The sequence below is a fragment of the Ruditapes philippinarum genome, unplaced genomic scaffold (genome assembly GCF_026571515.1).
Source record: "Ruditapes philippinarum isolate M1 unplaced genomic scaffold, ASM2657151v2 ctg325_1_1_1_1, whole genome shotgun sequence".
In the NCBI taxonomy this organism is placed as follows: domain Eukaryota; kingdom Metazoa; phylum Mollusca; class Bivalvia; order Venerida; family Veneridae; genus Ruditapes; species Ruditapes philippinarum.
The window spans coordinates 50,854-64,272 of NW_026866329.1; the positions used below are offsets into that span (position 1 = coordinate 50,854).

At 31.7% G+C, this 13,419-nt stretch overlaps 1 protein-coding gene across 2 annotated transcripts in view; it reads left to right on the top strand.

Annotated features, from left to right (window-relative positions):
- The first annotated feature begins 3,343 nt into the window (after positions 1 to 3,343).
- LOC132732156 (reelin-like) overlaps positions 3,344 to 13,419 on the top strand; it is a 75,419-nt gene continuing 65,343 nt past the window's right edge. The window contains exons 1-7 of one of the 2 annotated variants that reach the window (XM_060718525.1): positions 3,344 to 3,706; positions 5,023 to 5,252; positions 7,503 to 7,707; positions 8,168 to 8,238; positions 8,582 to 8,684; positions 12,581 to 12,677; positions 13,054 to 13,105. In XM_060718525.1, the coding sequence (XP_060574508.1) occupies positions 5,039 to 5,252; positions 7,503 to 7,707; positions 8,168 to 8,238; positions 8,582 to 8,684; positions 12,581 to 12,677; positions 13,054 to 13,105 (742 nt within the window). In that variant the 5' untranslated portion in view covers positions 3,344 to 3,706; positions 5,023 to 5,038. The remainder of the gene's footprint in view (positions 3,707 to 5,022; positions 5,253 to 7,502; positions 7,708 to 8,167; positions 8,239 to 8,581; positions 8,685 to 12,580; positions 12,678 to 13,053; positions 13,106 to 13,419) is intronic. The other variant, XM_060718524.1, reaches the window with a different exon arrangement.

A 13,419-nucleotide genomic window follows, 5' to 3' on the forward strand; every position in this document is an offset into this window, starting at 1 on the left:
GTTTTTGAACGATGTGAAATATGATGTAATGTCAAAAAATCTCTTGTACATAAAAGTTTTTTGGTCACTCATGGGACATAATAAAATTTATTACTACGAAAATATTAAGTTACAATACGATATCAATTATTCAAGAAGGTGCTTAATAGTATTTGCACTCATTGTTGTTTTTGAGCAATGTGAAATATGATGTAAGATCACACATTAGTTCTATTCACAATTTAATCTGCATTTTACAGCGTACATGCAAATTAATTCAACTTCTTTTCTTCAAGCATTTGCTTTTTCTTATACATGAATACATTGTATTGTGTTTGTTAGGTCGCAACAGTTTTTTTTTTTTAATATCTTTCAATCTACTCGGTACATTTTGGAGAAAAACTTTAAATGAATTAATTTAATCATTTAAAATCCAGTTATAGACGCATTAACTTGCAAATTTTGCAAGGTGCAATATACCAAATATAAGTCGGTCAAGTATTTGGTAGAACACTTGTGAGAAATTGCCTCGCAGTGCAGTTGAATGTTACACTAAAATCAAAACATGTTACCGTGGGTTAGCAAAGATATTTAATTACCATGTAAAATCGAGCAAGTTATTTTAACAGTGATACTTATGTACAGAATTCGAACCACTATTGCTGTGCGAGACCTTTTACATTCGTCTCTTACCATGCTTGTTTGTGTCATACAAAAAACGTATTCAGTATTGGTACAGTCGGCTACAAAAATTAAACGTACAAACAAGAAATTTCAGGTTATTAACGAACAATTTTAATTTATTTTATTTCTTTTACAAATGTAAAATAAAGCATGACTCCAAGTCATCAACACTTTTGGGAGACACTCAAGCTATATATAAAGTTATCAATGTTGACTTGTCCTGATAACTATACATTAAAAACCAACGCGCAAAAAAAAAGAAGGGACGAACGGCAACAAATAATATCGTTCGGAAGGCACAAATTTTCCATTGACGAAAGAAAATTCTTAGCAGATAAACATCCCCGTTTGATGCCTATCTTATCAATAAATAATCTGCTTGAATATGTTTGTTGATGAAAATTTGATATAGACTTATCTTTTTTTTTAATTTTTATCAATGAGAGAAATCAAGTCTGGAATATGTAAAGATTACCATAACTGCTTCGTACGGAAGCACAGAGGGGACATGGGAAAATTAATCAAATTATGATACTGTTAGTGTAAATAGTTCCGATTCTTTGAAATAACTACTGCGTATTAAACGCTTAATTTATTGTTACTTCGAGCTTGTAGATTATTGAATTGGTGCATTTATAAGAAATTGTAAAGGACTTTTTGATACATTTACACAGTAACTTAATTACATAAGATGTTTTTTTTTATCCTGTGATTTTAATTTTATTAACAATAACTTGAATAAGATATCTAATCTATTCAAATTGAAATTAAGAAATCACTTATAAAAAATTAATTTGAAAGCTTTAACTGAGAGCTTGATGTTGAAAAGAAAGAAAAAGTTTGTCATTAAAGAATAAAATGACAGATATCAAACTTACGAGGGACAAATTGGCATCGATAACACATTCAAACAGTTTCAGAGCCGCTTACATACTATTGTTTTCACTGACATAAATTCGAACATTTAAGGAGAAAGAAATAATAATATGGCGGTATGGTCGAGTGGTTCATGAATGCGCTGGATTGGTAATCTAATTATAGCTTTCTGCGTGAGTTCAAACACCGTCAGTGGCAAGCCGTTGTTTCCTTGAACAAATCAAAGGGCTGCAAGCTCTGTGGTATTTTCTGATCTTTGCAATCTAAATCATCCTGACTATCTGTTATAAGTTTTTTTTTTTTAAATACTAGATTCTATAATTCATCTTACGCAGCGACTGCGTTTAGATTTTTTACTTTAATAGTTTGAGATTGATACATATGGAATTTTGCATGACTAGATTTGCATAAAAAAATCATTTATGTTCATTTTTTATGACAGCCACACTTTATCCTTGCATATCGTGGCTACTTCCTTAAAAAAGAAAGATACTTGTAACAAAATGAAAATATTTCTTTCTTTTACATCGCTAGGTAAGCTGTTTTGAGAACTACTTGTTGTTAGGTTTGTCGTGAAAATTCTGTGTCAGAGATTGAATGTCAGCATTGAATTTTCTGATCTGCGATCAGAAAATACAAAATCTTTACACTCATTGTTCAGTACTGGTTGGTTCCAGGAACGGATTGAGTGTCTGTGGGCTTTAAGCTTCCTGTGCAATCGAACTAAAAAAATTCTGTGTAAACTAAATAATAATAAATGAGGACGTAATATAAATATATCTAAAAGTACAAAACAAAACTGCTTTACAGCATTCAAGTGTTCAGAACTTTCCTACTCTTAAACCAGCTCTGACTCATGTGAACGTAATGTGACAAATAAACCACAAAGTGACAAAAAGCCAGGCCAAATAAATACATTTTTGTCCTCATGGTCATAGCTGCCACTCACTTTGAACAAAGGGACGGTTCCATACGCCTACAGACTGTGATATTTTGTTGTTGTTGGTGTTTTTTTCTGACAAAATGTATCTTAGTCAGGGTTTGTCATACTAAAACGTTTCTCAGTCGGAACGCTGTAATATGATTAATTCGATTCGTTAAAGATTGTTGTCTATTTTCTCCATATTTAGTTTTGGAAAACTGAAAATTCTTTTTAAAAACTTTTACTTCGATTTAAGAAATATGGGAGTATTTTCCTAACATGTTTAACAAGTATGTGTTACTAACTTAAAACGTTTGGAGTATGGATGTTAGGAATTATATCACGAGGGCGTAATTATTTTATAGAATGGGTGTCCCGGTAATCATCTACCAATATTTCGGTTCGGCAAAACAGAGACATAAAAATATGTATTTTAAAGTTTCTGGTCAAACACATGGTAACTCTTTCCCATATATGTATGATTTTAGATTATAATTATTAATCTTATTATTATTATTATTATTATTATCACGTGTATTTATATATCAGTATTGATTTAAAAATAGACGAGAGTCCGAAATAGCTTCCGTAATTTTAAAAAATACAACGGCGCAGACGTGGTGCCTGATGTTGCCGTCAATGGACAAAATGTTTCAAATTCTTCAAAAAATGAATTTACATAACTTGTAATACTGGAAAATTAGAATATTTATATTTCCTGAACATTTTCAACTAGTATGTGTTATTAACTTAAAACGTTCATATTTAAACAAGTAATGGGTACCATTTCTAATTGAGGGAATTTGATAAAAACAAAATGTATTTGTAATTGAAGTAGATTGTGTATCGTGATTTATTTTTTATGGAAATGAGGTGATTGACATTCTGATAAAGTTTGACAAGAGAAAACCACACTTTGACATTGCATGAAAAACACTTGATCCTTCCAATCTAAGAAAAAAAACGTATTTTTCTCACAAACATTTTTTTTAGAAGTAGCGCGCATGTGATTATTGTTTATGTTATATTTCAGTTTTCATACACGGATTTACCGGATATTTATCAGTTACAATTTTAAGTTTCAAGCTGTTAGTTTTAATTATATGTGTGTGTTCTATGAATAAGGGGAAAGGAAAATGTATATAATAACATGTTGCGTTGAGTTTGGCTCAAACTAGTGTTTTTAAAACAATTTTAGTATTGCAGAAATTCTTATCTTGGTTAAAATTGTTCACGGGAATCAAGGTACGTATTGATGAATTATGGAATATATGTGTTTTATGTATTGTTTAAACAGAGAAAAAAAATATATACACAATTTTTGACACTTGTTAAAAATCTCCTTTTAAAGCGGCACCACTATATATAGGCATAAGAAATCCTCTAAAACTAAAGAATAATTTAACTTATTAGAACAATTGTTAAGTTTTCGGCGTGCTGCTCAGTTAGTATAAGGGAATTCTTTACAGATTAAAAAAATAAACAACTTTGTTAAGTAAGTTAGAGTTCAAGAACAGAATGCGCATTTTTAAAAAAAAAATAAAACTATTTATAAAAAGACGTCCTTGATATAAAAAAAATCCCTATGCTATAAATTTGTCACAATATATACATATGGTCATTGACCTTTCTTACCACTAAACCCACAGAGTGAGCGAAACGGAACAGATCTGTCCAACTTTTGAATTTGGAAATGTCAATGGATTTTAATATTGAAATACAAATGAATGAATGAATAAATAAATAAATAAATAAAGATCAATCAGAAAAAAATGGACTGAAATGGCTCTATACTGGTCGCAAATGCTAATCACATTGAGGTCAGGTTTAATTTAATTTTATTTGGCTTTAGACTTCGTACATTTTTCATTTACAATTTATAATTAAACATTTTTGTTTTTGAAATAAATGAATGTTTGTCAAATTCTTGTTTACGTTAAGAAAATCACTCTTATAACCATATTAGGATCATATATTCACAAAAAAAGTTTATATTGCTTGCAATATAGGCCTCTATTTTCATCTTATCAATTCTAAGACATGCTCAATTCTTAATTGTCTATCAAGTTTTTTAATTCATTTTTTTATTCTTTTTTGTTCATTACATCCTGGTTTGATTCAAGTGGGCTTAAAACTATTAAGTGCTTTGTTTATCGTTTGACATTTGGAAATGGCAGAGTTTTACCGAATTCATATTCAGTTTAATTGTTGTAGAAATTTTTGAATTGAATAATATTATATATTTTTTTGATATTTCAAATATTCAGTGAATTCATCTTCTAACATTAAAAAATCACTTTGACACCTGGAACAGAGAGATACGCTTTTAGTCCCAGATGGCACGTGCTTTGAATTTCTGCTCAAGGAATTCTAAATTGCGTTTTTATCTTCAAGCGATGAATTTATTCGTATTAGCACCACACGGGAAATATTCAGTGCACAAATGACAGAAGCACATGTAAATCAAATTCAACTGAAGTCATATTCTAATTACAACATTTAAATATTTTATACAACTTTTTGCTTTAAATTCGTGTAAAGTTTATGAACGTTCATTTCAGAAACAAGTAAGCTGTGATGACTGCAGGAGAAAACATGTCTCTGCTGGTTTTAATTGCTCTCCTCAGTTCTGTAGCTGCACAGTCTGCACTAACTCATGTATCACCTTTCTTCTTTCTTTGCAATTACCATGGCAACGTCCAAGAACTGGGACAACGCACTGGTGAGGTGAAAATTAGTGTGTCAATACAGGGAAACCCTGATGTGTACACTCCAGAACAATTATACGAGGGTAAGCGGATGCTAATATCGTTGAATATAATCGGGAATAGGTTTTCATAGATTGTGTTCTTGAACCGGCATGTTTGCCCAAGTAAACACTTGGTTTCGGGATATTCCTTTTGAGAGTTTTGTAGAACTCAAATTTGATAACTCAATTTTTTTTAACGTAGATTTCTCGATTCTAAAAAAATCATTTTCCAATGTTACTTTTTAAATGACGTTTTCAGAATCGAGACATCTTTGTTAAAAAATCATTAGAATCTAGGACTTCCAATCAAATTTATGACGTTTTTAGAAAAACGAAAAACATCCACTCTGACCAATTGCAACAAAATCTTTACTTATACCACACAAAAGTAAATTGTCTAATTGTCTGGTACTATAAAGTTGCACATTGTACACGTCATGATTTGCAAAGATTAAAAAAACTGTAATTAAATGTTTTTCTATGACGGTAGTTGCGTGCCATAGTCGGTACTCTTTAGCGCTGGAGGTAAAAATGACGTCATTAAGTCAATGGCGGCGTCTTTTGAAATGAAAACAACCTCATATTTGCGTGGTAGACAACAAAAGTTAGAAAAATAGAATTATGGAAAATACCTTGAATATTGCAGGAAAGACATGTCAAATACATCATAGTTTATTCCATTTTATGTTTGCATTAAGCAATGATACACAACATGGCGATTAACATCCATGAATGATTCCATCTGCTGCCTACTGAGTAGTCCAACAAATTGTGTCCTTTCGGGCAGCGGGGCTTTTAATTATATAGACGATGGTTAACCGACATCTATGTAATATCAGATTGTAAAATCAGTCGGTCTTGCAGTCGAAATTTGAGAATACCTAGTGAGTAAAAGTTGTTGACTCATATTTCCAACACAATTTAGGCTTCATTTTAACGTTTCAAAAGCAAAAACAAGAGTAACCATTATTATTTAGTACATATATACCGAGCCTCATCTGCAAGTGGGGATTTTCTTTGTGGCCTACATCAAATAGTTCAATGGTTGTTTAACAAAGACAGTTGTCTATAATGTATGAAAACTAAGTAAGATTGTGAAATAATTTATTTTGCTCTTCATGTGAATAAAACAATAAATTTTCTCAGTGGTATTTGTAAAATTTGATAAAAAATACAATTATTAAGTGAAAGTAAACCTCCTGGCATGTGCATGAAGCCTAGAAGGCACTTGAGGCAGTTTATGCATATTGGTAACACGGAAATATGAGGAACCAGTATTCCAGTGCCTCATATTTCTGTGGTACCTAACTGTTCAACACAGACAACAAAAGTTAGAAGAATAGAATTCGGAAAATACGTTGAATAGTGTAGCCAAGACATGTCAATTACACCATTGTTTATTCCGTTTAATGTTTGCATGTAAGCAATTATGTACACAACATAGCAATTATCACCTATCTCCTGCCAAGTTAGTAAAGTTGTGTTCTCATATTTCATGGCATAATACAAGCTGTGGCATCTGTTTTTTACACAGCTAGCTTACATGAGCTATGCCCATTGTAAAACATGTGTTGAACAATTGGAGTTCAACCACCAACAACTTTTTTTCTAAACTGGTAATTGTCACTTGACTGTTTCTGCCAAAATGTTATGTTTGTTTCTTTTTGCAAAAAGTAACATACAGAGGCAAAGTTATGCAATGCTAAGGACTAAAACTTTCATTTTTTTTCTTTTTAAGTATAAGTAGTGTTCTTAATACCATGACTCTGTGCATGAAGTACCCTTTGTACTCAGTGCTCTTCCTCACACATATGTATGTGCCACTCTACTAAGTCATGTTTTCATGAAGTTGAAGGGTCCCTGTCTAGTGCCTATTCAAATTTATAGACTACAATTTTAGCCAGTGTGAAAATGCTTGCAAAAGTTTCAGCCATTCTAAGGATACGTTGTTAAAGGTATAGGTTAAGATGATGTATTAACTCAGAAACAAAAAAGCCAGTGAATTTTCTACAGAGACTGAGAATAGTGGCTTTCTTTATTTGAGCCAAATAAACCGCCAACAAATGTCTGCTATTGTACAACTTGGAAAACATTTTACTGAACCTGTTGTTATCCAGTATAATTTTGTTGCCTAGAGATTATCAGATTACAATAATGTAAAGTTATCATAAAATTAAAATATTAATGCAATGGCATATAACTTAATTATGACTGTGCAAATTATTAAATAGTATTTTAAGTTTGAATACACATTCTAATATCACTGAATACGTTATAATGTTTATGTTGCAGTGACTGTATTATCAAGCATGAATTTTGATGGTTTTCTTCTCACGGGACTGTACACACGTTCTGAAAATGGTGGTGGAAGGATGCATGGTCAAGGGCAGAACCTGATGTGTTCTATTGTTCATACACATATGTCTAGCCCACCTGTACATGAATTCAAATTTGTCTGGATAGCTCCCCCTGCTGGAACAGGATGTGTCAACTTTCTGTAAGTATTTATTAATTTACAGTTTATAAAAAACAAATAAATAAACTTTTGGTTTAGTGAACTTCCAATATCATAGATATTCATAATGTGCACATGTTCTAGGTACTTTGATAAATTTTTATTCAATCAGAATGTTATGTACATAGTATAATAATATGGCAACTGTTAACATTTTAATTCATCAAATATGAGACAAAATAAAAATATAATGTAGATTGGCAGATGTCTCAGGTATACCAGATATCTTAAACAATAATATATGCATTATTGTATCAAACTAAAACTCACCATCAGCTGCTAGTCAGGTGGTCATTCTCACAAATGGTCTTGAAAAACAAAAACTATCCTGGAAGTATTATTAATGAGGTTTAAACATTTAAATATTCATTATGAAATAAAAATAAATAACACAACATGTTTAAGAACAGATTTTGATGTTTTTTTCCCATATCAATTCCAGGGCGACAGCAACACTAAGGCAAGAGCTTTTATTTAAAGATACAACAGTGCTACAACTTTGTGAAGCAGATGGTTAGTTATCTTTATGTTTTTTGCAGACATCAGCATAACACTCAATAAGAGTTTTTAATCTCATCCTTTTTTCTCCTGTGACATCATCAATCAACATATTTCAATGATATCTTTTCCTTCATTAAATCTTTTACATAAAAAAAAATACTTCACTTAAGTTAAGGTCTACCTGTCGCTTTTTATGAAATGTGAGGAAAGTTCCAAATTGTCACCACGGTATAAACATAATGATATCTGCAAATCTAAAATTCTAAGTCCCGGTTAGGTTGCACATTTTTCTCACCCTGTGACAATGAGAAAAGACGACATACATGTATATGATTTGGCTGTTTATTATTTTCAGATATGAAAGGACCATTGAGACCAGTTATGGCTGATATTCATACAGATCATGTTATATTTAGAGATGACTTTGACTCTTATGAAACATTTGCACCAGATCTATGGTAAGGATTATTTTCATTATAAAATTGGAAAAAAAAGCAAATTAGGATCAGAAAAAAAACTATTTTTAAAAGACACGCTTCCAGGAGCACATGTTTCCAAAGAACACATGTTTCCAAAGAACACATGTTTCCAAGAACACTTGTTTCCAAGAAAACATGTTACCGGGAGCATATGTTTCCAAGAACACATGTTTCCAAGAATACTTGTTTTTCACTTGTTTCCAACAAAATTATGCATATCATAAATATTTTTGAAATAAATAATTAAATAAATAGATAACAACAACAAACTAATAAATCATTATAATTGAAACTTGATTAACTTGTAGATGATTTAGTTAAATGTTTTACAGATAGTAAAAAATACATGTGAATACAATTGTATAAAACTGACAAACATTACGTTAACAAAGTAAAATGGTTTGAATTTTAAAAACAGAACAGGTCAATAACCCTTCCCCTGCTAGCGGCAAGTGAGTGCAGACCAAGATCAACAGATATACCCATTCTGCACTATTTGCTATTCATTCAGTACCAATTTTGAAAAATTCCCAAAAAATAAAGAATGGTTTTGTTCAGATTTAAAAATTGGCAAGTCCATATAAGATATTTAGTGTGGAAGTTTTCATAATTTACATTATATATTATTTATTTTATTTTTTACATTTTATTGAAATTATCTTAATTAAAAATGAAAAGTTTACCATACAAATTGATATGATTATGCATTTTAAATGTAACTTAAAACTTGAAAATTTGATTCAACGCTTATTTCTATGTACAAACAAGAACCGGTTGAACCGGGTGATGCTCCCCGAGAAGGTTCTGGACACAGGAAAGTATAAAAAAAATGAACAAAGGGCAATAACTCCAAAATTAGACCAGGCTTTGATTAGGTTCTTGAAGCGTTGCAGTTCTATCCAATTACATCTAGCTACCTACAAAGTTTCATGTTGATATCTCTAATAGTTTTAAAGTAATGTCCAGGACAAAAGTCAAAAAGTAAAAATAAACAAAGGGCAATTACTTCAAAATAAGGCAAGGCAGAGTAATGATTCTTAAGCACTGCACTTCCACCCAATGAGACCTATCTATCTACAAAGTTTCATGTTAATATCTCTTATAATTTTAGAGTAATGTCCCAGACAAAGTTCAAAGTGTCAAAATGAACAAAGGGCAATAACTCCAAAAGTAGGCAAGACAGTGTTACAGTTCTTGTGCACTGCAAACTTACTCAATGAGATCTATCTACCTACAAAGTTTCATGTTGATATCTCTTATACATTAACCCTTTCCCCCATGAGCATATTGTGAAAAATGGCCGTTTTCACTGAAAAGCCTCCTGTTACAAGTTCAAACTGCTATGAAACTATGAAAAATGCTTCAATACTAATCAAACTTGGCACAAATGTTGACTGGACCATTGCCTTTGTAACGACATGCTCAGTCTTAAATTTCCTGTTACCATGGCAACGAGGGAACATCTCAAAATTGCCAAAAATCACTATTTTGCCTCGATTTTTTCCATCAATATTTATTTCAAAGTGCTACAACTTCTCAAGGGATTGAGATAGAGTCAAAAGCTTTTCAGCGTTGGTTGGCACATCCCCCTTCTGGCAACCCCCTGATGTATCTTTTGGATGGGGGGCGGCGCCGAAAAAGTGCTCAATTTTTTTAGCAACATTTCTCAAACCAAAACTTATGTTAAGGGCCCAAATAGGACATTTTGTCACTATTTGAGGCCCCAAAAAAGGGGGGGGGGTCGAAAGTGCGTTGTTTCACGTATATATGTGGTAAAGGGTTAAGAAATATGTCCCGGACAAAGTTCAAAGTGTAAAAATAAACAAAGGGGGATAATTCAAAAATTAGGCAAGGCAGAGTTAAGGTTCTTGTTCACTGCACACCTACTCAATGAGATCTATCTACCTACAAAGTTTCATGTTGATACCTCTTATACTTTTAGAGTTATGTCCCGGACAAAGTTCAAAGTGTAAAATAAACAAAGGGGGATAATTCAAAAATTAGACAAGGCAGAGTTACGGTTCTTGTGCACTGCACACCTACTCAATGAGATCTATCTACCTACAAAGTTTCATGTTGATACCTCTTATACTTTTAGAGTTATGTCCCGGACAAATTTCAAAGTGTAAAATAAACAAAGGGGGATAATTCAAAAATTAGGCAAGGCAGAGTTACGGTTCTTGTGCACTGCACACCTACTCAATGAGATCTATCTACCTACAAGGTTTCATGTTGATACCTCTTATACTTTTAGAGTTATGTCCCGGACAAAGTTCAAAGTGTAAAATAAACAAAGGGGGTAATTCAAAAATTAGGCAAGGCAGAGTTACGGTTCTTGTGCACTGCACTTCTACTCAATGAGATCTATCTACCTACAAAGTTTCATGTTAATACCTCTTATACTTTTAGAGTTATGTCCCGGACAAATTTCAAAGTGTAAAATAAACAAAGGGGGGTAATTCAAAAATTAGGCAAGGCAGAGTTACGGTTCTTGTGCACTGCACTTCTACTCAATGAGATCTATCTACCTACAAGGTTTCATGTTGATACCTCTTATACTTTTAGAGTTATGTCCCGGACAAAGTTCAAAGTGTAAAATAAACAAAGGGGAATAATTCAAAAATTAGGCAAGGCAGAGTTACGGTTCTTGTGCACTGCACTTCTACTCAATGAGATCTATCTACCTACAAAGTTTCATGTTGATACCTCTTATACTTTTAGAGTTATGTCCAGGACAAAGTTCAAAGTGTAAAAATAAACAAAGGGGAATAATTCAAAAATTAGGCAAGGCAGAGTTACGGTTCTTGTGCACTGCACACCTACTTAATGAGATCTATCTACCTACAAAGTTTCATGTTGATACCTCTTGTTGTTTCAAAGTTATGTCCCGGACAAGAAAAGGGGACGGACGGACGGACGGACGGAAAGACGGACGGACTGATGGACGGACGGACGGACAAGGCGGCGACTATATGCTCCCCCGAAATTTTTTCGGGGAGCATAAAAATAATTCAATAGCATTGGTACAATATCTTAAAGACATTAACATGAGTGAATAAAAGTACAAACTATTATATATTTACATCATAGTATTAAAAGTATAAAACTGTGTTTGTTGAACAATACATATATTGCTAAAGAAATAAATATTAACTGTGCAGTATTTATATAAATGATATTGGTAGTTTTCAAGTTTTGTAGACACAAATCAAAAAGGCACTCCAGGACTTCCATATATGCACCAGTAGTTAAACTGTTATCCTGCAGGCAGCAAGTGATTCTACCAAGACCAAGTTCTGCCATCTGATCATGGTCTGCACTGTTTGCTATATAGCTATTCAGTCAGTAAACATTTTGAAAATTCCCATACAATTAAAGAATGGTTTTATCCAGGTTGAAAGATGGACAAATCCATCTTAGATATTTAACAAGTTAAAGGCACATTATTCCCCAGAAACAATTGTTTTTTCATTCTTTAGAAAGGCACTTTACTTTTACTATATTAGAATAATAGTGTTAAAGCATGCTAGTTACTCATTACATAATGAAAGTAGTGCTGAATGCAAAATTATTTGTCATAAAAGTAGCAAAATATAAATAAAGTAGTATTTTGACTTACATATGAAATACTAACTGAACAATAACTGAAGTAATTAACAAAAGGGAACTGAAGCTCAAGATGGTTCAGGTGATATGCCAATGATTAACTTTTTGGAAACTATAAGAGGTTACTAGAAATAATAAGCCTTTGAAAAATAGAAATGAAAGAATTTCTTGGGCACATATGGGCCTTTAGGGAAACAATAAAATAAGCATAGGTGCTTTGCAGAAATAAATGAGATTGTGAAACATTATGTTGCTTTTTTATTGTAAAGGTTAAGACATGAAGGTGCTTTTGTTGAACAGTCATGTGGATCTATATTCTTTGGAAATGCTGCTGTATTCTGTGAAAAAACTGGTCTTCGGGAACTGGTAATATCACTTTATATTCATTTGAATCCAAAATATATAATAAAATAAAAAAATTTTTTTTTCTTAGTTTGATTAAACTTAAGTGTATTTTTTTAGTTTGATCAAATATACATATATTTTTTTTTAGTTTGATTAAACATACATATCTATTTTTTTAGTTTGATTAGATATACATATATTTTTTTAATTCAATTAAAATATATGTATTATGTTTTTTACCGGTAGTTTGATTGTAAGAGTATCTTAGGCTAAGAATTTAAATTCCAATTTGATAGGGAAATTTGTCTCAAACCAAGACATGAAACATGTAAAACAAAACTTTGTGACTTTGTGTAATCCTGCTTTGTATTGTTTAAATGTCTATCTTGCATTACAGGTGACGATGCCCTTAAACACAACATCTGCAAGTGTTTTACAGTTTGCATTTGGTAAGATTAATGTTAAATTAATTATTCATTTAAACACTAATGTAACCACACAACTATATTATCATGATTTTCACTCTTCCCTATGCAGTCAGTATATATTTTCTAATTTGTCTTGAAAATTATGAATTGTTTTGGCCAGATTGAAAGATGGACAGATCCATTTAAGATATTTAGTGGGGTTAGGGTTAAACAAATTATTGTCAGAATGTATAATATATTTTAACTTATACAGATTATTACTTATTGACACTGTGACTTATTGTGTGTTTAAAATCACCATTTTATAAAATAGATATTACATTTTTATTAAGTGA